The 25,994-nt window shown below is 33.5% G+C and overlaps 1 protein-coding gene across 1 annotated transcript; it reads left to right on the top strand.

The window, feature by feature from the left end:
* Nucleotides 1-695: 695 nt before the first annotated feature.
* Nucleotides 696-22,781, top strand: LOC132559557 (RNA-binding protein 28-like). The gene is made up of 20 exons (XM_060224187.1): nucleotides 696-837; nucleotides 2,809-2,854; nucleotides 3,236-3,450; nucleotides 3,846-3,963; nucleotides 4,428-4,561; nucleotides 5,000-5,100; nucleotides 5,521-5,596; nucleotides 5,962-6,054; nucleotides 6,591-6,842; nucleotides 8,462-8,599; nucleotides 8,965-9,013; nucleotides 10,112-10,221; nucleotides 10,827-10,900; nucleotides 11,600-11,735; nucleotides 14,915-14,979; nucleotides 15,550-15,705; nucleotides 16,718-16,867; nucleotides 19,756-19,830; nucleotides 20,815-21,174; nucleotides 22,570-22,781. The coding sequence occupies exons 1-20, from the start codon at nucleotides 696-698 to the stop codon at nucleotides 22,693-22,695; spliced, it is 2,616 nt and encodes an 871-aa protein (XP_060080170.1). The 3' UTR covers nucleotides 22,696-22,781.
* The last annotated feature ends 3,213 nt before the right edge of the window (nucleotides 22,782-25,994 follow it).

Below are 25,994 nucleotides of genomic sequence, written 5' to 3' on the forward strand. Positions count from 1 at the left end.
ACATTAATTTTCATGATCCCATCTTACCTGACGGCGAAGTTAAGGACATGTAAATTTTAATGAAGGGCGATAACTCTATGATTTCCGGGTTATTGGCCCTGACTTTGGAACAATCCACATTGTCTTGGTATGACCAATGTATACACCAAGTTTCATTATCACACTTTAAATGTAAGCATTTGAAATTGATTATCTGGACATGAAATTTTGATAAAATGGCAATAACTCTGTGATTAAGGAGTTGCGTGCTCTGAATCTGTTACAATGTACATTGTCTTTGAATGGCAAATTTATTCACTAAGTTTCATGATCAATGCTTAACTGTTGGCAAAGTTATGCTGCAGACACAAAAGGAAAGACAGAGAGATAGACAGTGGCAGCTATATACTCTCCAGAAAGTTTTTTTCAGACAGAAAATGAAACGAAAAGAAAAATAAAATAAATAAGATAAAAAATTATCTTGACTGGTAAACTTACTTTCAGGCCAGGAACCCGTTGGAAAAAAAAACTTTTTTGACTTTAAATGATTATCCTAAACATTTTAATTGACATAACAATTTATCTGTAAACCTAGACTTTTATCTGAGAAGTTATATACGTCTTTGCTTTTATTCAGTACTGTGGTACGTTGATTTTCCGATTTTGATATCGTTTCAAACATTATCTTTACTGTAGTATTTCCGGTCCTTTCCAAGATGGCGGACGAAGCAACACATGCTCGAAAGAGCAAAACGTTGTTTTTGAGAAATCTGCCATATTCAACAACAAATGAAAAACTTGAGGAGATTTTTGGCGATATTGGACCACTGAAGACATGTTTTGTTGTGAAGCCAAAAGGTAAACACAGAAGACATGTGGTTCGCATTATTGTTGTCTTATGATGAACTGCGAAGACTAAGTTGAAACAAGTCTGGCTAATACCCATATGCGGGGTTATGTCCAACCTGTGATATACAAAAAGTTACAACGTCTCACAAGCAAGGGAATGTCTCAATTTTAATCTCGATAACTCATATCATCTGGTGAAGTAGTGTGCCTACAATCAAGTCACAAACATCGATGTTTTATCACGGACTTGGATATATATTTTTCCAATCAATCAGGGACATGTTTCTATTTTTACATGTTCAAGAGTTTTCTATCTTCATCTAGGACATGACCAGGGACATATAATACAGAGGAATAAGAAACTGTCTAAATCTTTTTGCAATGACATAGCGAAGAAATTCGAATTAACTGACCTTGCTGAGTTAATATACGATTCCCCTCAAAATGTATATATAATTAATATTTTCAAAATAAGCAGTAGTAGAAAGCTCATTAATATTTAAAAGCTGTGTAATTTTCCAATTGACTCATGTCAATTTTGTGATTAGTCACTATAATCTACTAGTGCTATTTTTGTTACAAAAGTGAGATCCTCTTCTCACTGGCCAAAAATGGCTATGGCAAGGCTGGTTAGAGTAGAAGTGAATGGGGTATAAATAAGTAGTGAAGGTTAGATGACAACATTGAGTAAAGAAGATTTCATTGCTCAGTGACAAACAAAAGCTGATACCAGATAATTCACCACTGGGCACAGTCTCTTATCCTTTATATTACGTCCTTGTGTATGAGAGATAACTGGTGTTATGATGCTATTTGTGATAGAGTAGTGTTGTCATTTTATGTAGTGTAACCATATGTCACAAATTGGTAACATCCTAAATTTGAAGCACATTTCATGGGTGATTAATGATCACACAATGAATAAGAGTCACAACAACCTACAATGTTTAGGCTAAAAGTGAATCTGTAAAGTTTCAGCCTATTGTCAAAAACTTTGGAACTAGCTGTTACTACCAATCCTGACTTTGTGATTGATGGAAATATTCCAGTGATTTACCAGTGACTCTTAGTCTTTTGCATGAGAGAAAAATGATCAAACACGGGTCTGTTTCATGGACAAGGATATTTGGAACTTCTTGTCCTTAGGTTGTGATTCCTGTTCATGGAGCAGACCCATGTAAGATTTTAGTTGTTGGTGGTTGAGTAGAATAACTAGGTTCTAATAAAACCATAATTGCTAGCCCAGTATGTCCCATGTACTCTTACAAGATTATTTGTACCTGTAATATAACATAATCAGTGATAATTGTAATCATATAGGAAAATTTAAAGAAATTATTTTTGGTGATTCTTTTGACAAGGGGGTATAATTAAACGCCTGCTGTTAGTATGAATAATCACTCTAGGCTTCTTTTGTTGTGACCAATTTTATAACAACTGTTTCATGAGTTAATACATCACAATTAGATTTATGGAGCCATGTGTAAAGAGGATAAGATTTATATTGAATTGCATGATTATTCCTTGTTTGTTTGGATTTCAATTTTTTAAAAGAACAGAACATCCAGAAATTTGCCACTTGTTCAGAATATTCCTTTCAGAACCCTTTTAAACTGATGCCATATAATACATTTATTTAGAATTTGACAAGTTAAAAAAAATCGCTGTATTGTACTTGATCCCTTTTATAGAGGATTTCATCAATGCAGCTGTCTGGTCATCAGAGGTCACTCTATCCTATGACACCACAAATATTTTTTATGTTTTTTGAGCCTTTTTGCCCCTGTGAATAAAAATTGCCCTTGAAACTGATGGCATATATTTTCTTATAATCCCAAACCTTGTGAATATTTTTTTTCCTTATCGGAAGCTTAAGAGAAATGTTTTTTGTTGCAGGAATTTTACCTGGAATAAGAAAAAAAATACTATATAATCAAATGTTAACCAGTTACCTTTATGAGTATACTTTTATTTTGACAGGTGCAGAAAAATGCAGAGGTTTTGGCTATGTGGCTTATTCCATGTTGTAAGTTGAATGGTTGACTAATATTGCAATGTTCCACTGAGAATTCCAGCTAAATAGATATCGCATTAAAAAAGTTATACAAAAAGAAAAGGTAAACATAAATATTGAAAATTTAAGAAAATTTATTTATGCTGTAAGTTGAGCAGTTGACAATTAGTCTTCTGTTAGAATTTCAGCTGAAAGCAATAAATTTTGAAATTATTGAGATTTAAGAAATTGAACTTTATTTTAAAGTTTAAATGGGAACTAGTTTAGATGTTCTCTAACTAGTTTTCATGATGCAAGAGCAAAATCAGTTCTTTCTTTACGTAATACTTATTGATATATGTATAATAAAAATGAAAAGTTTCTAATTACGAACTCAATTGTTTTAATTGTTAGGGAGGATGCAGAGAAGGCCAAAGATTCTATCAAATCCGTAGACGGGAGGAAGATCATGATAACATTTGCAGAGAGAAAAAAGGACAACAGAATGCGAATGGGTACAAATAGGAGAGTCCCACCTGTCAAAGAAGAAGTCGAAGAAGAGATGAAAAAGGAGGTTATGGAAGAACAAAGTTCTGAGGATGAAGACAGTGAAGAGGAAGAGAAAAATGGTAACCAGATTAAGAAGATAGTTTCACTTCCTAATAAATCACATGATCTTATATCAAAGGCTAAACTCCATGATTGGTATTTAATATCATCATCAAGGATTACAGAATTTTACTGAATAAATCTGTTTGTTCTGAATCAATATTGATAAATTAAACTGATATTTTTTTCTCTGCAGTATAAATTTAAAATCCTGTGCTAAATATTGATTTTTGATTTTATAATAATATTTGTAATTTTCACATGTAGTACACCTAATAGCATAAGATCGAATCCTCTATAACCTGAATTAACTTCCTGAATGTGCATTTGGAGATATGAAAATTTGAAAATTATTTGCAAAATACTTGCTTGAACCTAGTCATAACTTTTCATGACGGTTTTCATTATCACAAAGAAAAAACAGGTGGAATGGACAAACAGCAGATGAAGTATCTGTGGTCTAAAACATTACTAGTTTCTGGCTGGAAGAATGGTACATCCTTGGATGATGTTCAGAAATACCTGACCAAGATGTGAGTTTATAGCTACTTCAACAAAGATCTGTAATATTAAATTACAATACACTGTGCTACATATTAATCTTGTTGTTGAAGAATATTTTTACCGTTTTGAAACTGTCTCTTTTTTCAGAATATCATTTTTTTTAAAGCGAAATATTAAGATTAGCTTAAAGTACAGTAATTATTCAAAGATTTTTTAACATTTGTGGTCTAGAATGGCAATCCATGAAATTGAATAGACCTACTGTAAGTCTGGTAATTAGCCCACCCATATCTATTGTTGTTCATTAGAATTACAGACTAATGTTTTTTCATTAACATGTAATAAGCCATCCCCCTTACTTTGAATAAAGATTATGTGTTGGCCTTGTAGGTTTTCTGCAGGATAAATGTTAGGCTGTATGGTTAGGATTCTTTACATAATCATCATTTCATAAGATATTTACGATTTAGCTTTACAATCTTGTTGCTTACAGAAATGTCAAAAACATAGGCAAGTTGGAGTTTCCATTAAGAAATTGTGAGGAGCCAACTGCCATGATGAGATTTAAATCCATTCGAGACACAAAAGCAGGACAGAGGAAACTTGAGGACAATCAGGGCAAACAAGGTATTAGTCAGTGTAAACTTTTTGTTTTTCATTTTGAGAACCAATTTGAAATTTCAATAAATTTGGGTTAAAATTCAAAGAAAATCTTTGGTTGAATGATTTGTTGACAAACAACCTGACAGAAATGTTTATTGAAGACTGGCACATATGTTCCATTTTGGGAAAAAATACTGTGTATAAAAGATGTGACCTATGTAAACATATATTTATTAGTAGTAGGTTTTATATTTATTTGTTATGTATTAGTTATGTAGAGGTTGCTTTTAAGGAATGATTATGTATCATGATTTTCTGGCAATAAGCCCATGCCTAATAAATAAGCCTGGTCTTATTTATTGATTTTAGTAGAATTAATAATAAATGTTAAATTAATATTTTGGTGCCCTTTAATATACAGGATACACAAATATTTCGTAATATTTCATTTTGTTTCAACAGGGTATGCTTTGAATGTTAAGTGCCAGAAAGATTGTTTCAATGTAGTTTCACAAAGAGCATTGAAACAGTGTAGACTTATTGTCAGAAACCTGTCGTTTCAAGTAAGTATGAAAGGTCTCTTTTAACAGTTGCAATAACAATAAAAGCTGAAATCACTCTTTTTTCAGCCATCAGAAATTGTCTTGGTATGAAATAAGGATTTGTACACTAGAAAAGCACTAATTGATTTTTTACCTGTATTACAGTAACACTTGACCTAAAGAAGGAAACTATTTAGGTTTATCAGATGCCTGTATATCAGATTTATTACATAGTAGATAAATGAAATTTTCTGTTCACAGCTAGATATTTGTATTTGATGAATTTGAAATATAAAGCCATTTTCTGAAAATAAAAAAGTCTTGAACTATTAAACTAAAACAATTCCAAATTTGTTATTTTTTTGTTTTTGGTTTTATAAAATAATAAATTTCATTTTTTATTGACATATTATGTTTTCATGCAAAAACAATTTCTTTCAGTGCACAGAAGATAAATTGCATGAATATTTTGAGAAGTTTGGGGACATCACAGAAGTGAAGATTCCACTTAAACCAGGTAAAATGGAAAGAAAAGAAAGTAAAGAAATAGCAATGAAACTGACAAGGGTGATACAGAATGTTCAGTCATTATAGGTCTGTAGCAATGTCTGACTAGTATGAATTTGGTTGTATTTTTTTTTTCAAAAGAGTATAGAATGCACTAAATTGTTGTCCAAAATATCTATCTCTTCATTTTATTTAATTGTATGGTATTTCAGCTGTGAAAAGTTTCCATTCAACTCAGATACATTATTTCTAGATTTCAAGATATCATACAATCTGTTGTCACTATATGTAAAGTATGAATGTAAACTGTAACTTACACTGTTAATATATGTCAAATATGTCACTTTTTGCAAACTTATGGTTTAAATATTACAGATGGCAGAAAGCTTGGATTTGGATTTGTACAGTTTGATAATCAGGAAGCTGCAGACCAAGCCATTAAAGGAATGAACTCCAAACCTATACTGGGTAAGTAATGAAATATTACTGGTAATGTGATGAAATGTTACTGTAGAAGTGATGAAGTCTTACTATAGAAATGATGAAATGTTACTGCAGAAGTGATGAAGTCTTACTATAGAAATGATGAAATGGTATTATAAGAATGATGAAACCTTACTTCAGAAATGATGAAATCTTATTGTAGGAGTGATAAAATCTTACTGTAGAAGTGGTGAAATATTACTGCAGAAGCAATGAAATCTTACTGCAGAAGTGATGAAGTCTTACTGCAGAAGTGATGAAACCTTACTTTAGAAATGATGAAAATGTACCATAGAAATGATGAAATTTTACTATAAAAGTAATGAAATTTTACTGTAGATTTCAGGAAATCATACATTAGAAGTGAGTTAGCACTGGTGTGTTAGTGATGTATTATGTTATAGAGTTCAGGAGATTTTATATGCTGTTACAATGTAGCTCACCATACCTACTGATAATGGTGACCTACACTTGAAACTCTATTGAGTTGAATTCAGCAGTTTTAATGTTCTCCATTCTAGGACGTCCAGTAGCTGTAGACTGGACATTGCCAAAGGACAAATTCCTTGTAACTCAGACCAAGATAAGACAAACAGCATCCAGTGAAGAGGCCAGTAAGTCTCCAGTGACACCCAGAACAGAGGACAAAAAACCTGCGATAAAACAGGAGATAAAAAGTGAACTGATCAGTGATGATGATCAGGATACAGCTTCTGATGAGGGGTCATTTAGTACAGAAAGTGAGGACAGCGACAATGTAGAAGATGAAGAAGGTAAGAACTTCCATCAATGCAATATAGGAGTGGTTTTCTTGGCTTAATTGCTGTCACTGTTTTTTGGCTGATCCTGCTTTATAATCTTTGATAAACATCTGATAACATTGCCATGGATATACCCTGAAGATGTTAAATAGGTGTAAGTGTGGTGGTCGATCCAAGGTCTATGTCACTGCAACCCAGTAATGGATTCCACCATCCTGCTCGGTATTATAGGACTTTGTGCCTTGACAGATTTTGATGAAACTTGATAAAAATTTGGGGATTGGATGGAGGTCACTATGTTGATACTTGAGGTACAATTTAGAGACGTGTGATTATAGTTATGAAGATGTGGATATGATCGTCAGAAACAAATGTCCTTCCCGAACTGAATTTATCCTTAAGTAAGGCTTGACCTCAGGAGATAAATAAGTGGGATTTTCATCTGGGACAGAAGATGATCCAATATAGGTTTAGAAGAAATGCCTTGTAATCATCATCCTTTTATCTCCCTACTTCAAGTCACATGTGTACTTGGCAACTTTTCAATATTTTCTTAGAAGAGATTTTACATGCACAAAATAAAAGCATAAACAAGATGTACACCTATGCCTTCTAGTAAAGAAATAACACTTGTGATTGGCATCAGTTTTGGCTGTTCATTCAGCAAAATCTTTAAACAATGGAATCTTAAAATAGTTTTGCAAATTCACTTGTTGAAAAGAGCAGAATTAGTTGTCCAGAATTGAGAGTCTCCCTCTTAAGTAATGAGAGTTGGCAAATATGCACATGGTATGTGTCAGCCACCAGGGCTTATTGTCCTGTAATAAGCCAACCTTCTTGTGTCACAGGTTATGTGTTGACCCCTGGACATGTTACAGTAAAAATATTGTAGTACTAAATTAGAGTTTTATCATGAATTTAACAGTAAACTTTAGTTTAGATGGATATATTTTTCATATTCATTCAAAGACAGTCCAACCCCATAATGTCAAAGTCAGTGGGACCATGTTGAGAGATCTAGGAATCTAGTAGCGAGAGGTTGGTCATGGACCATCAGGTAGCGATCATCCGTGAACACTCAGCGTCCATGAATGAATTCAATACTCTCTTTGGTCCTTTTTAATAGTTTTCTGTTTCTGAAGCTTTCAATTACCAGCAGTAATATTTAAATTTTCAATGCTTGGAATTTTACTGAAGAGAAATTCCTAAAATTTCTTATTCACAACACTGTTTATTTACTGCAAAATGAATTGTAAAGAAACCATGTCTCTGAGAATGTAAATGATAATTATGTAAACATACAGAAGTGATGTGAACTGTTACACTAAAGCTGGATGCAGTCATGTATGACACAGGTAAATTTTTGCAAGTTAAACACCTGTTTGATGAATAAATGGAGCACGATGGGAGGTGGGGATCCATTGAGCTCAAGAATTTTGGCGGGTTTAAGGAATCCAAGGTTAAATGATAAATAACAAGTAGTATTCTATAAGAAAACTATCAAGTTGGATGAATAGTGGGAGGTTTGAGTAACTGACGTTCCAGGAAGTAAGGTTTTTTTGTAAACCCATCAGGATACATGTATAACTTACAAGTATAAGTTTAATTTAGAATATTAATATCTATGAAAGATTCAGATGAAGAAAATGAGCCTGAATCTAACTTGGATGATGAAGGGTTTTCTGAAGCAGAAGAAAAGGATGACGAAGAAGACACCAGTGACGAGGAAGATATGAAGAATGATTCAAGACAGCAGAAAAATAAAAACAGTAAGTTCTGTTCAAATTTGTGAGAAAGATTTTGTTATTATGCTGAAATTTAATATTGGTTTCAATCCTTATAAACTAGGGTTTTTGGGACCAGTAGTGGTTCCTTTCTCAATGAAATTATTTCTTATTAAAGTTAATTGGCAGTTTACTTCAGAATATATTCTTAACAATTAACTAATTTTTTCTTCCCAACAATTAACTATTTTTTTCTTCCCAAAGCAAGAAAAAAGTCACATTGCAAAATAAATTTACCTCTATTTTAAAAAGATATAAAATTACTGCTGGAAGTGAAATGTTGAGATGCTTCCAGAGAATAAACCTAGATCAATTCAAAGTTGATATTGAATTTGCTTCTTGTTTTACAGAAAAAAGAAGGAAAGATGATGTTGAGGAAGGAAGGACACTATTTATTAGGTTAGTAAATTTCTAAATAATGATAAAAAATGATTATATAACAACAGCCTGAGACCAAGATATCAAATCCTAACATACAGTTTAGTGCTGATGAAGTAAGCGATATTTAAATAGTCTTGTTATAATCTTTTTACCACATATTTCGGAAATGAAAAAGGCTATCTTAACAGTATAACAATCTTCTTGAAAAATATTAGAATTATGATGAGCAGTGATCAGAGGTTATCTGTGCCAAAAACTGGTAAGTCTTCAGAATATTTTAAACATGGTTCATCTGAAGAGAACTTGAATTTTATCCCTTGCTTGGAAAATTCTTGGTATTCATAACATGCCTGGAAAGTCTTGAAATTTGGTACCAATTTCTTAAAAAGTCTTGTGACTTTGCCTTTATTTTTTAGATAAAATTAAAAACAAAGAATGTTTTCCTTAAATATTCTCTGTAACCTGGCATTACTTAGCTTGATGGCTTGATATCATACAAATGATACCTTGATCTCACCTGTTATGTTTAGATATTTAGATAATGTTTCATAGTAAGTTTGTCTTACCAAGCATTATGTGGGGGGCATATGTATGTTTCAAAAATAATTTCTAATTTAATTACCATATTTATCCTGCAAGAAGTGAACAATACCAACATATCACTTCTTGGGCTGATTACAGGACATAGAAAAACTTTGATTACCGTAAAAACAGACATAATGTGTACAATTTTTATTGACACATTAAAGGTTCAAAGTGTGGGGTGTGCACTTTACTTAGCTGTAGGTTTTTGATGGGTTTTTCGTGGAAAAATCAAAGATTCTTTGAGACCACCATCATTGATTGATTAGATTATCTGGTATAAAAAAATGAGACATGAAAGATTTGACAATTTATTTATGAGCAATAATGATCAATAATATAATTACTGTATATATTAAGAAGTGAACAATTGGAGACGATATCAGCCATAAATGCTGATGGGCTTATTACCAGATATTAATGGCCATACTAGAGCTTGTTACCAGGCATGGGCTTATTGTCTGATAAATAGTGTATCCTTGGTTATTTTTCTTTTATTAATGTGTTCATGTGATGCAAACTTTCCATTAACAGAAATGTTGCATTTGAAACGTTTGAGGAAACATTGGAAGAAGAGCTTGAAGAATTTGGACCTATCAATTACTGTCGCCTGGTCATGGATCCAAGTACAGAGCATTCTAAAGGTAGATCTCAGGCATGAAAGTTGTTTAAAGTTTCAGTGAGTTCTAACTGTCCCTACCTCTCCATACCTATCCGAAAAGTAGGCCTCTAGCCTTGTAAAGTATGGAATTTCCTGTAAGCTATTACTGTCCCACTCCATACCTATCCCAAAGGTAGGCCTCTAGCCTTGTAAAGTATGGAATTTCCTGTAAGCTATTACTGTCCCACTCCATACCTATCCCAAAGGTAGGCCTCTAGCCTTGTAAAGTATGGAATTTCCTGTAAGCTATTACTGTCCCACTCCATACCTATCCCAAAGGTAGGCCTCTAGCCTTGTAAAGTATGGAATTTCCTGTAAGCTATTACTGTCCCACTCCATACCTATCCCAAAGGTAGGCCTCTAGCCTTGTAAAGTATGGAATTTCCTGTAAGCTATTACTGTCCCACTCCATACCTATCCGAAAAGTAGGCCTCAAGCCTTGTAAAGTATGGAATTTCCTGTAAGCTATTACTGTCCCACTCCATACCTATCCGAAAGGTTCTACATCAATACTTAGGAAGGGCATTAATTTGTACATTAGCATTTCATTGATGTTATGATCATTTGTAATTTCTCTCTGACTAACAGGCATGGCATTTGTGCAATTTAAGACGGTAGAAGCAGCCAAAATGTGTCTGGAGAAAGCTAATGATGAATCCAGGGTGAGTTTTGATTAAACCAGTGCCGTGTGAATAGTTCTTCATTGTCAATTTCAGACCGAATTGGGAAAGGTATTAATCAAAATGGGTAATTGATGTGGTCAGGAAAATTCAATTTGTCAAATAACATGACACATGAAAATGTTATCCGTGATATAAACTAAAACTCAAGACTGCTGTTATATCTGTATCATCCAGAAGCAGTTCCTGAAATTTTTTTCATCCAATACCTACTAATATTAACATAATTTTAAAATTTTTAAAGTTGTTGAGGTATGGTAAATATGTGGGTATGACATGCGTACTTATAGGAAGTTTTTGTTTTTCAAAAATGTGATATACACTACACACTAAGAACAAGGCATATGTAAGGAAATGTCAGCTCAGGCTGGTGCTTATATATAGGCCAGTGGCCTCACATATCAAAGACAATTTGTTTATGATTTGTTTATGATGCTGTGAAATATTCTGCCATTTTTGACAGCTGAATATAGTGAAAATTAAATATTTTGCTTTCTCAAGACTGTGAAATTTCAATTTGTTGAAAATTTGATTTTACATTTTGACTGAGATTCTTAAAAATTCAGATCTGAGAGAATGACAAGCTGTAAAGCTATAAATGAAAGTGCAAGCGAGCATTACAGGGTCATTTGGCTACTTATTATGTTAGCAACATATCATAACTGATTTTGTGTGTTGTAGGATGGGGGAATCACCGTGGACAACAGGAAGCTGTTCATTGCAGTGGCAGTGAGTCGGGACAAGGCAAAGGACTTCAAACAGGTGGAGAAGAAAAAACAGGAGGATAAAAGAAACTTGCACTTAGCAAGAGAAGGCAGTATGTAACCCAGGCATTTATCATGGTTGTCCATTTTATCTCTAGTGAACTAGGAGTACATGATCCAGGAATTTACCATAATCATCTCCAGTGCACTTACAATCTTGTCTTGTATCTCCAGTACACTAGCAGATCAATTATGATACAGTATTTTCAGTACAGTTTGTTGTCTGGACTGTCACTAGAAAAAGAAATCCTCTGCTATGATCTACTGATTGTCTGCAGAAAGGCCATCCTTATCCACCTGCATGTGTTTTGTGTACAAAAATTTGTAGTGTATTAATGTCTGTTGACACTACAGGCAAGTGTGACATTTATGTATATATATAGGATTTCAAATGGTTTTTCATTTCCTATGAGATTTCACAAAGCAAGTCTTTGTAATTTTCATTTTTACAAGCCTTAGAGAGCAAACAGACAAGTTTCATGAAATTCATGTGAAAAGTAAGCATATTTCAAAATATGTTTCATCACATAAATCAGAAAATTTACATTTTTACTGGTTTTAAAGTGAAATTGTGGAGAACAAAATCAAACAGGGACAGATATTTTGTTGCACCATTTTCAGTTCCTGACTTGTCCATTGTCACTCTATTATTATGACATCACAATCTATTTCTGACTGGCCCAGCCAATGAAAATGGCTCCATGGTACCTTACTCTGGTAACAGACTCAGAAATATCACATGGAAAAATAATCTCCATGGTACCTTAGTCTGGTAACAGATACAGAAATATCATATAGAAAAATAAGCTCCCTGGTACCTTACTCTGGTAACAGATACAGAAATATCACATGGAAAAATAAGCTCCATGGTACCTTACTCTGGTAACAGATACAGAAATAACATATAGAAAAATAAGCTCCATGGTACCTTACTCTGGTAACAGATACAGAAATATCACATGGAAAAATAAGCTCCATGGTACCTTACTCTGGTAACAGATACAGAAATATCACATGGAAAAATAAGCTCCATGGTACCTTACTCTGGTAACAGATACAGAAATATCATATAGAAAAATAAGCTCCATGGTACCTTACTCTGGTAACAGATACAGAAATATCATATAGAAAAATAAGCTCCATGGTACCTTACTCTGGTAACAGATACAGAAATATCATATAGAAAAATAAGCTCCATGGTACCTTAGTCTGGTAACAGATACAGAAATATCATATAGAAAAATAAGCTCCATGGTACCTTAGTCTGGTAACAGATACAGAAATATCATATAGAAAAATAAGCTCCATGGTACCTTACTCTGGTAAGAGATACAGAAATAACATATAGAAAAATAAGCTCCATGGTAACTTACTCTGGTAACAGATACAGAAATATCACATGGAAAAATAAGCTCCATTGTACCTTACTCTTGTAAGAGATACAGAAATATCACATGGAAAAATAAGCTCCATGGTACCTTACTCTGGTAACAGATACAGAAATATCACATGGAAAAATAAGCTCCATTGTACCTTACTCTGGTAACAGATACAGAAATATCACATAGAAAAATAAGCTCCATGGTACCTTACTCTGGTAACAGATACAGAAATATCATATAGAAAAATAAGCTCCATGGTAACTTACTCTGGTAACAGATACAGAAATATCACATGGAAAAATAAGCTCCATTGTACCTTACTCTGGTAACAGATACAGAAATATCATATAGAAAAATAAGCTCCATGGTACCTTACTCTGGTAACAGATACAGAAATATCACATGGAAAAATAAGCTCCATGGTACCTTACTCTGGTAACAGATACAGAAATATCACATGGAAAAATAAGCTCCATGGTACCTTACTCTGGTAACAGATACAGAAATATCACATGGAAAAATAAGCTCCATGGTACCTTACTCTGGTAACAGATACAGAAATATCACATGGAAAAATAAGCTCCCTGGTACCTTACTCTGGTAACAGATACAGAAATATCACATGGAAAAATAAGCTCCCTGGTACCTTACTCTGGTAACAGATACAGAAATATCATATAGAAAAATAAGCTCCATGGTACCTTACTCTGGTAACAGATACAGAAATATCACATGGAAAAATAAGCTCCATGGTACCTTACTCTGGTAACAGATACAGAAATATCACATGGAAAAATAAGCTCCATGGTACCTTACTCTGGTAACAGATACAGAAATATCATATAGAAAAATAAGCTCCATGGTACCTTACTCTGGTAACAGATACAGAAATATCACATGGAAAAATAAGCTCCATGGTACCTTACTCTGGTAACAGATACAGAAATATCATATAGAAAAATAAGCTCCATTGTACCTTACTCTGGTAACAGATACAGAAATATCATAGAAAAATAAGCTCCATGGTACCTTACTCTGGTAACAGATACAGAAATATCATATAGAAAAATAAGCTCCATGGTACCTTACTCTGGTAACAGATACAGAAATATCATATAGAAAAATAAGCTCCATTGTACCTTACTCTGGTAACAGATACAGAAATGTCACATGGAAAAATAAGCTCCATGGTACCTTACTCTGGTAACAGATACAGAAATATCACATGGAAAAATAAGCTCCATGGTACCTTACTCTGGTAACAGATACAGAAATATCACATGGAAAAATAAGCTCCATGGTACCTTACTCTGGTAACAGATACAGAAATATCACATGGAAAAATAAGCTCCATTGTACCTTACTCTGGTAACAGATACAGAAATATCATATAGAAAAATAAGCTCCATTGTACCTTACTCTGGTAACAGATACAGAAATATCATATAGAAAAATAAGCTCCATGGTACCTTACTCTGGTAACAGATACAGAAATATCACATGGAAAAATAAGCAGAATAAAAGTCTGATGATAGAAGTCAGCAGCAAGGAATTATAATTCTCTGTCTTTATTTACATTCAGATTTAGGTTTACTGTCAGATTATGATTATTATTTATAAAACATAGTGTAATCCTCTTTATATTGACATGAAAGCACACAGGCCAACATTCTAACTAACTGAGCTGTTGGAATACCCAAATGATATAAACAATTGAAAAAAAATACAGAAAAATGTTGATGTAGTTACGGATATTGATATTTTTGATTGAATATCATTTCATGAAAGATTTAGAATTAACCTGTTGTGAAGTTTGCATGTCATATTAATTACTTCTGTGTATTTTGTAGTGATTCGGCCAGGGACACAGGCAGCTGAAGGCTTGTCCAAAGAAGATCTTCAGAAACGTTTGAAGGTATGATTGTTTATAAAAAACAGTAAAAGTTTTAGATTCAAGTAAAAGTTGTATTATGTAAATCACTTTTCCTCTCTATGATAACACTTCCTTTGACTTATTGAATAGAGAGTGACTCATGTCTTTTGCCTTCTCTAAATATTGGATTGTACAAAAACAGCTTTTTAAGCATCCACCAAAGACAAGACCATGGAGGAAAATATTTCAGAACTTTTATTTAAAGTCAAGTTCATGATAAAAGGTCACAGTTCAAGATTTGAAAAAAAAAACTTCATCCAAAATAAAGTTTACATATAGAGGTCAAATTTCAGAGAGAAAAAAAACATCATCCCAATTCAAGTTCACAAATAGAAGTGACATTGCAAAGCAACTTTTTAAAATTTATAAGATAAGATATTCTGTGTGCAAGATTCAATGATTTGTTTTCAATGCTTGGATGCATAAAGCCACTTGTATTAATCCTTACAGTTTAACTGACAGTTTCATCTTTTTTCTTTAGCAATAAGATATACATTGTGAATATCATCTCTTTACCTGAAAATTTTTGTCAGATCTGTGCTTTACTTTCAGGTGGAGAACATAAAAAGAGAAAAGTTAAAAAATCCCAATATATTTATCTCAACAACTCGTCTGTGTGTCAGGAACCTACCTTTACAGCTTACAGACAAGGAACTCAGAAAGGTCTTCTTAAAGGTTGCTGCTGACAGAACAGCTGTCATTAACGAGGTATGGCGAGGTCAGATAACAGGTGCTTTACAGTAATATTGGTATAATCTACAAAATATCTTTTAAACATTTTTTTCTGTTTGATTTATTTAAATGCAGATTTTGTGATTAAGAAACTGCCTTTATTTCATAAAACTGAATTAATTTTTGACTAAAATTAATTTAAAATCAATTTTGATTAAAACTGTATTTTTCAGTAAAAGTTATTATTTTCAAGGGATTCTATTTTCACTATTTACGAGGATGGAATAAAGTCATGGCAAGAAAGATACCTCAAAAATAAAATAGACAAAGCCGTTGTCCTTCATTTTTTTCACTTCTGCTGAAAGCTTTTGGTAAATCTGTTGAAAATTTACCACCAAAAACAAAAAAATTACAATATGTATAATAGAAAGTTTAGGGGGCACTGTTTAAAGTGATTGAAAACTGCTACATGTTCACTTTTGATAAGCTCTTTCATGACTCGTTTGCCATTAAGAATTTATCCTTTCTTAATATGATTTTTGACTATCAGAGGCTTGAAGCAAATGATTGTTTTTATTAGCTTACCCTCATCACAAATGATGAGCTATTCAACTCACCATATGTTGGTGGTTCGTCACTCATTTATCATCTGTCCATGATAATTTAAGCAGTTTTTGCTACACTATTTCTTGATAAATACTGAATGGATCTTTCTGAAATTTTATACGTACATTACCTTTGGTCTCTAGTTGTGTCCTTTTGATTTTAGGACCGATCAGGTTTCCCTGGGTCATTAGTTGTGCCCCATCGACTTTGAAACTGATTAGAGAATTGAAATATCTTACAGGTGGCCATCTTGGATTTTGCAGATAAAGATTATTGTAATTGTTTCACTATTTCTTATGAACAAGTTTGAAATTTTTTGTAATTAAGACCAAAAGCAGAAAAGAATAAAAAGAAGGGACAGATCCAAGTTTTAAAGAATTTATATAAAGACAAGACAATGGTTGGCACTAAGATCCCTATATGATCTCTTGTTTGCTTACAGAGTCGAATCATGCGAGACCTAGAGAGAGTAAACGGCCAAGGAAAAGCCAAATCCAAGGGCTATGGCTTTGTCAACTTTACCGAGCACAAGCATGCTTTGCAGGCACTCCGAACGGCAAATAATAACCCTGATCTCTTTGAGGAAAAACGAGTAAGTAGAAGGTTTCTATGTTCATACAATCAAACCTTATTATCTCAATCTCATATAACTTGAAGACCCTGTCTAATTTAAGCATTTCTTCTGTGCCAGTCAAACTTTTCTCCAAGCATTTGATCTCGCCTAAATTGTATTCGGATAAATTTTTCCAATGGTCCTGCTGACTTTGAAATAACAAAGTTCACTTGTACTTTCATGGAATGATGTGTTTGTATGCACAGACTGATGTAATACAAGCATAGAAGCATTACCTTTCAAATTGATTTTTTAATAAAATTTTCCCTTTCTGCTTTAAATCTGTGTATCACTGTTCATTATATTTACCACTATGTTAGGAATTGAATCTGGGACCCCTTGTTTTATTTACTTACACTTCACTAATCAAGCTAAATTGAAGATACCCATAATGTAGCTTATATTTAACAAGGTGGCATATTCCTCCTCCCCATCACCATCCCAATTTTAAAGGGGTAGGGGGGCATATATTGTTACCTTTGTCTGTCCAACACATCTCCTTGTGTCCCTTCTTGGTGTTAGTTTATATAAAACTCATCAGAGGAATTGAACCTAAAATCACAATAATCTCGATTATCATTTGAACATCATCTAGTTTTTCTTGATATATTTTTCGTTTACAAATATATGACATGAATTTTCTGAAAAAGTAATTAGAAATTGTAAAATGTTAAATGATTTCATCTCATAACTGCAAAACAGTCTACAACTTACCTAACTTTTAGCCTCTAGTAGAGTTTTTAGGATATGTGTTGAAAATTTGGAAGAAAAATGAAGTTCCCACCAGCATTCACAGTCAAGTATTATTTGAATTCAAGGACCGGTTCTTTTCTTTTTTTGAAAAACTTTGATGTGTTTTTGTTGTAGAATCTCCTATATTTAATGGTTTTGATTATCGTTTATGTGATCTTGAAGGATGTTTCTATCTACTGTTTGATATACAATGTTGTGTGACATACTAATGCTACTGTTTGACATACTAATGCTACTGTTTGACATACTAATGCTACTGTTTGACATACTGACACTGTTGTTTGACATACTGACACTGTTGTGTGACATACTGATGCTACTGTTTGACATACTGACACTGTTGTTTGAAATACTAATGCTACGGTTTGACATACTGACACTGTTGTTTGACATACTGATGCTACTGTTTGACATACTGACACTGTTGTTTGACATACTGATGCTACTGTTTGACATACTGACACTGTTGTTTGACATAATGATGCTACAGTTTGACATACTGACACTGTTGTGTGACATACTAATGCTACGGTTTGACATACTGACACTGTTTGACATACTAATGCTACTGTTTGACATACTGACACTGTTGTTTGACATACTGACACTGTTGTTTGACATACTAATGCTACTGTTTGACATACTGACACTGTTGTGTGACATACTAATGCTACTGTTTGACATACTAATGCTACTGTTTGACATACTGACACTGTTGTTTGACATACTTATGCTACTGTTTGACATACTGACACTGTTGTTTGACATACTAATGCTACTGTTTGACATACTGACACTGTTGTTTGACCTACTGATGCTACGGTTTGACATACTGACACTGTTGTGTGAACTACTGATGCTACTGTTTGACATACTGACACTGTTGTTTGACATACTAATGCTACTGTTTGACATACTGACACTGTTGTTTGACATACTAATGCTACTGTTTGACATACTGACACTGTTGTGTGACCGACTGATGCTACTGTTTGACATACTGACACTGTTGTGTGAACTACTGATGCTACTGTTTGACATACTGACACTGTTGTGTGACCTACTGATGCTACTGTTTGACATACTGACACTGTTGTGTGACCTACTGATGCTACTGTTTGACATACTGACACTGTTGTGTGAACTACTGATGCTACTGTTTGACATACTGACACTGTTGTGTGACCGACTGATGCTACTGTTTGACATACTGACACTGTTGTGTGACAGACTGACACTAATGTTTGACATACTGACACTGTTGTGTGACCAACTGATGCTACTGTTTGACATACTGACACTGTTGTGTGACCGACTGACACTAATGTTTGACATACTGACACTGTTGTTTGACATACTGACACTAATGTTTGACCTACTGACACTAATGTTTGACATACTGACACTGTTGTTTGACCTACTGACACTAATGTTTGACATACTGACACTGTTATTTGACCTACTGACACTAATGTTTGACATACTGACACTGTTGTTTGACCTACTGACACTAATGTTTGACATACTGACACTGTTGTTTGACATAATGATGCTACAGTTTGACATACTGACACTGTTGTGTGACATACTAATGCTACGGTTTGACATACTGACACTGTTTGACATACTAATGCTACTGTTTGACATACTGACACTGTTGTTTGACATACTAATGCTACTGTTTGACATACTGACACTGTTGTGTGACCGACTGATGCTACTGTTTGACATACTGACACTGTTGTGTGACCGACTGACACTAATGTTTGACATACTGACACTGTTGTTTGACATACTGACACTAATGTTTGACCTACTGACACTAATGTTTGACATACTGACACTGTTGTTTGACCTACTGACACTAATGTTTGACATACTGACACTGTTGTTTGACCTACTGACACTAATGTTTGACATACTGACACTGTTGTTTGACCTACTGACACTAATGTTTGACATACTGACACTGTTGTTTAACCTACCGACTCTAATGTTTGACATACTGACACTGTTGTTTGACATACAAGTACTGTTTTTTGACATATTGATGCTGTGTGGTTGTAATGATATTGAAACAAAATTTGATTCTCACTTCTTCACATATTTTACAGCGTCTTATTGTGGAATTTTCTCTGGAAAACAAGGCAGCTCTACAGGCAAAAGAGAAGAAAATAGAAAGACATAAGGTATTGATCCTGTAGATGTATCCTCATTGATCAATTTTATATACTTGGAAAGGAGTTTCAATGAACACATTATCAGATTTTGAAAAATTGATCCAAATTTGGTATTTCATTTCATTGCCCTGCATACCTTTCAGTATCCAGACCCAACATGCTGCACCCAACTGATCAACCAATTTATTCAAACTCACGTTGGCTCTACCTTTGCATTGTTAATTTTGAACAGTTGTGACTTAATAGGTATAACTGGACACTATGCTTGTAATACTTATTCAGTGTTATTAATTAATATGATGAGTGTTAATATGTAGGGTTGAAAGAATTGTTTCTATTTCAAAATAAATAAAAAATGAGAGAAAAGGAGAAACTCCGGAAGCCAGGATTCCAAACAGTACATTGTATTTTCTTCTGCATGTACAGCTAGGTGCCAACACATTTCAGCCTTAGGTAGACCAACATGGGGGCACAGCTTACATGGTGTACATGTAATTAAGAGTGACCATGAAACTCATGTTTCTGTTTCAGTAAATCACAGAAGATTTCTGCTTACCATGTCCCTATGTACTGCAGAACTAATATCTCATTTCAGTCCATCAATGTAGATTTCTGATTACCATGTCCCTGTGTACTACAGAACTAATATCTCATTTTAGTCCATCAATGTAGATTTCTGATTCCCATGTCCCTGTGTAATGCAGAACTAATATCTCATTTCAGTCCATCAAAGTAGAACTAGAATTCTGATTCCCATGTCCCTGTGTAATACAGAACTAATATCTCATTTCAGTCCATTAAAGTAGAATTTTGATTCCCATGTCACTGTTGTTAGATGTTTGATTCCCAAATCCATGTGGCTACAGATTTGATATATTTATTTTAGCAAGTCACAGTAGATATCTGTCAGAAAATCAGTTGATTTATGGTTATTTTGTATTTTAGTGGTGCAAAGCTGATGTTTCTTTAAACAAGTTATGTTTTGTTTTGCAGGCAAGACAAGCACAACTGCAACAGAAGCAGGAGAATGCTGTGACCAGGACAGAAACAGGGAATAACAAAAGGAAAGGAGAAGAAAAACAAAACCAGAAACCTAAAATGAAAGACAAATTATCAAATAAATTTATTGGTAAAATTCAACATGATGATGATGCTAATGAGAAAAAACTGCCAAAAGGCCTTCCATCTCATTGGGGACCTAAGGTGCGGCACAAACCTCGACCAGCCAAGCTGGAGTTAGAGAAAAAAGAGAAAAAGAAAGCCAAGAAATTAAGACAGAAGCAGTTACAGGGAGAGGCAGTGAATTTGAAACCTACCAGCATCAAACGGCAATACACAGAACCTCTAGAACAGGTACGAAGGGAGACAAATAGTTTAAGTTGTGGTGGTGGTATCAGATGGGGACTTGGTTTGTAGGAACAATGCTAGCATTACCCAAGGTGCTTCTTGGGGTGTCAATCATTTGAAGGGGAGACAATCACATATAAGTTTCAGGGTAAGAAGAACATCACAAGCATGGTCTCTAGGAGTAACAACTATTTAAGGGGAGACAATCACAATTATGGCTGAGGATTGGAAGAACAATGCTAGCATGGTCTCAAGGGGTGACAATCATTTGGAAAGGAGATAATCACAGTTAGGTCTAGGGGCTAGGGATAAATCTAGCATTGATTCTAGAAGTGACAATCATTTGAAAAAGAGACAATTACTATTAGGTTCAGGGTTGGGGAAACAACACTATCATGGCTATGAAGTGACAACAATTATTTGAAGGGGAGACAATATGTAGGGCTAGGGGTTGGAGGATAACTGCTAGCATTGTAACAAGGGGCAACAATAATTTGTAAGGGAGAAATCAGTTCTATGTGGTGTGTTACTGCTAGGTATTATACATATCTACTCTGTTACTGACTAGATATGATAACAGTTATGTATCATCTCATTTGTTATTGACTGGATATAACATATATCAAATGTATGTAACTGATTTAATATACCACATATCAGGTATGTTACTGACTAGATATGATACATATCAGGTATGTTACTGACTAGATTGATCTCATATCTAGTATGTTACTTACTAGATATGATAAATATCTGGCATGTTACTGACTACATATATGATACATATCTGGCATGTTACTGACTATATACAATACATATCTGGCATGTTACTGATAACATAGGAAACATCTGGCATGTTACTGACTAGATATGATACATATCTGGTATGTTACTGACTAGATATGATATATATCTGGTATGTTACTGACTAGATACAATACTTATCTGGCATGTTACTGACTAGATATGGTACATATCTTGTATGTTACTTACTAGATACAATACTTATCTTGTATGTTACTGACTAGATATGATACATATCTTGTATGTTACTTACTAGATACAATACATATCTTGTATGTTACTGACTAGATATGATACTTATCTGGTATATTATTGACTAGATATTATAAATTACATCCTCTGCATTAAACTTTTTAAACAATTGCAAAACAAGTTTTAAGTTTATATTTATTAATCACTCTCATTGACCCTGTAGGAGCTGATATTGATTTCACCTCTCCTTATACAACCCAGATAAATGTCGCATCCAGTTTGTAAATTATTTGATATCTCCCTGCTATAAAGGCAAACTAAGCACTGATTAGAAATTAATGTGTAATAATGCTTTTATCGTGTATTTTTCAACAGAAAATTGACTCTTGTAATTCTCTATTTCAGGGCCCTCCTTTGAAAAAGAAAAGACACTCAAGCAAACAAAAGGTGGATGACTTTGATAAACTTGTCAACAGATATAAACAAAAATTTTCATCAGCTAAAACCAGTTCCAAGTGGTTTGAGAGCTAATACCATCCATATTGATTTCATCTATATATAAATATAAATATGAACCTGAAAGAATTTGTTTTATTTGTGGTATTTCCTATGTTAACCAGAACAAAAGGTCGCATGTAAATACTGGTAATTGCCAGGTAAAATACAGGTTAATGGTGTCAAGATGTAGAATATGATGACCTAGGTAACAAAGTGATTTTTAATGAAGCATGCGCCCCTAAAATGGCAAATGTGTAGATTCCAATAAAACTTTTTCAGTATGACTTATCTGGTATAGAAAGTTATGAACCAAAGAGGATTTTATGTTGTATGAAGAGTCTATTACCTTGGTAACAGAAGGGGTGTTATGAAGCTTGATTGGTTAATAAATAGAAGCAAGTCTTAAAAATTGTACTCCCTCATTATGTGGGATGGTCACTTGTGAACAAATAAACTACAAGAGATTCCTTTTGGGTGCTGGGAATTAGTTTTGTATCAAATAAGGGTAACCACTTTCAGGAACTGGATAAATAGGGATAATAGGGATAAAAAAAAAAATCCTTTAGTGTATCAGAAAATATGTTTACCTAATATTGTTTTTTGTGTAGTTGAAACAACGGGGAAAAAAAGAATAAACTTTATAGAAATAAAGAGTAAGACCACCTTCTGCAGAGTGTGAATATGTCAAAGAAGAAAAACACTATTGGTTCATTTTTGGAATTACAACCAGGTAATGTGATAAATAGCTAATGTAGAATTGACCGATTTCATCGGGTGTAGCTTATCAGAAACTGGTGGACTGTTGAAATTGGCATAGAAATTCAATGTTACACTACTTATCAAAAAATGGATTTTTAAAAAGAAATTAAAGCATTTTATATGTATGTCTTAACAAATGAGGTCTTATCAATAGCATAAATATGCAAAACAAAATAGAAGGTTACAGATTCAATGCATTTCCGGAAAATTATAAATTGTTTGGGCTACAAAATGTAGTTTGATTTTCAATTAGTGTTTTTGTGTATCTGGGACTTCAGAAATAAGAAACCGTTTCACGTTGTCTTATAGATCATGTCTAACTTTCTGGATTGTCAGATTTTTACGAGGATTTGCACCATTGTAACAGCGTGAAGCAATATAAACAACAGAGCTTTATTGATTGTTAATAGGCTCTCATACATCAAAATGTCAAATCTTAAAACATTTAAATGCATTTCACACTTCCATATTTACAAATACATTTAGAGTTTTTGGAAAAATTGAAATGAATTTTCATTTTAATTCTTCGTGTTATTTTTCGATTAGTTGCCTATACACTTTTAAATTGTGATTGATGACTGGAATTACTTGAAGGTAGAAATAGTAAACAAATGCCAAAACAGACACTTTAAATTAATCATTTCTTAAAGTGCTATTGAAACATGGTTTTTGTATTCTTCCAGTCAATATTAAACTGTCGCAGATAATTAAGGTGTGTTTTAAGGTGATCTTTTGAATGAAAAAAGATATTTACATTTTGAAAATCCCATTATTGTTGAGATGTGTGGGACAATATTTTTTATTAGCTTTAAATGCTGTGTTCAGAGATAGCTTCTATTAATCAATAAGTAATGTTATTTTTACTTTTAACAGCTGGAATGAAGGGCTGTCCAATTGTGAAGAAATAATGACTTATTTTTAGGGTCACATAATATCTTCCATCAATTATTACATCTGCGTGGTATACAGCTGATACACTTTGTGGATTTTCTTTGAATGAGTCGGGAATTTGTGCCAAATCCCTGTCCTTCTGATTTTGTTAAAAAAGCTTGTTAAAAATAACCTTGAACTATATATTTAATGTTATAGAGGTCAAATGTGTTAAATCTTCAGATCCCTGTCATGGTTTGTTCCTTTTATGACTGTGCAATCAAGAGGAATGTTGCTGTGTTTACAACTTGCATTGGTAACGTTGACAAATTTTGACATCAAGGTTGATAAAGCAATTGGCCTAAATAAAAAAAAAGACTGGCTGTTTGCTAAACCCATTATGGAATTCAGGGTAAAATTTAACAGGTAAACATCATAATAAAGGTCAATATTTGGTCAGCCTGCAGTGGCTCAAAACCCAACTTAGGACATGATAAAAATTGCTCTGTTTAAACAGGTTGAGGTCATTGAGGTCATCATTTAAGTTTTTTTTTCTGCTTTTTACCAAGATGAAAATTGTCAAGGTCTGTAGAGCTGATTCAATCATAAACAACAATTTACACAGATTAATTAAATCAATTTTGTTAAACAAAGATTGTAAAAGTTATGGTAAAAACAGCCTAAATCAGTAAGGTCAAGGACATTATAAAAATAGTATATACGAATAAGCCTAATAAGGTCAGGGTCATTATGGCATTTGTTCCAAATCAGACTAGATCAGTAAGGTCAATGTCATTGTGGCCATTGTTACAAATAAACAAGCATAGTCAGTAAGGCAAAGGTCATTAGGATCATGTGTAAATTAGCTGACATCACAAGGTTATCATGGCTCTGGTCTGTATCGGATAAATGTCATTGAAGTACAGTATATCTACATAATTAGGAATATCTATTTAAAAATTAGCTGGGATCAGGTACTTCCAAGGTTAATCATTATCAGGGTAATCGCCGCTTTTAGTCAAGATCATAATCAGGATAAATAGGCAGGCTTAAGGTTCTAGTTATTTATTGCTAATAATATAATTCAAGATTTTATACAGAAATAAGTTTTTGGCAGTAAATAACAAGCATTTGATATCGGTAAATAATGTTGAGGTCATGGATGTTTTGAGATCAGTAAAGTCAAGGTCATGACTAAAATTACCGTAATAATTAGATGTAGCCTATGACCAAGGTCACAATAACTCATTTAACCAAGTTCAAGGTCACAGATGGATAAATATCGCCATGATGGCCAGTAAACCAGGTCAGTTAGCCTCTAGGTCAAGGTTGTTAAAGAAACAAGCACTGAACCAGTCCGATAATTTTATGATTAAGAAATTGACCCATTACAAGGTGATCGTATAGTAAAATGAAGGACCAGCAAGGGAATGTTTGTGTGTCTCGTGCCTATTCTCGTCGTGCACAAATACTAGAAATACTGATCTGTTAACAAAATATGGATTCAAATTCGATGAAACGAGAAAAATATTAACTAAAAGATTTACACGGGAGAAAAAGTTTCCTAATAATAAGACCTGGCCCCATATTCATTAACCCATCCTCATGCTCAAGCATGAAATCCGTGTTCAACCGGCCAAATCACTCGACTCGCTCAACTCGTTCAATAGCATTTTAGAAAAACATCAACATCAAAAATATTT

This window comes from Ylistrum balloti, unplaced genomic scaffold (genome assembly GCF_031769215.1).
Source record: "Ylistrum balloti isolate Yb309-2 unplaced genomic scaffold, AGI_CSIRO_Ybal_v1 Utg370932, whole genome shotgun sequence".
Taxonomy (NCBI): domain Eukaryota; kingdom Metazoa; phylum Mollusca; class Bivalvia; order Pectinida; family Pectinidae; genus Ylistrum; species Ylistrum balloti.

Coding starts and splice junctions, on each gene's coding strand:
- LOC132559557 (XM_060224187.1), top strand. CDS start 696: ATGGCGGACGAAGCAACACATGCTCGAAAGAGCAAAACGTTGTTTTTG. Junction 15,706..16,717: donor GAACAGCTGTCATTAACGAG/GTATGGCGAGGT, acceptor GTTTGCTTACAG/AGTCGAATCATGCGAGACCT. Junction 21,175..22,569: donor ACACAGAACCTCTAGAACAG/GTACGAAGGGAG, acceptor TCTCTATTTCAG/GGCCCTCCTTTGAAAAAGAA.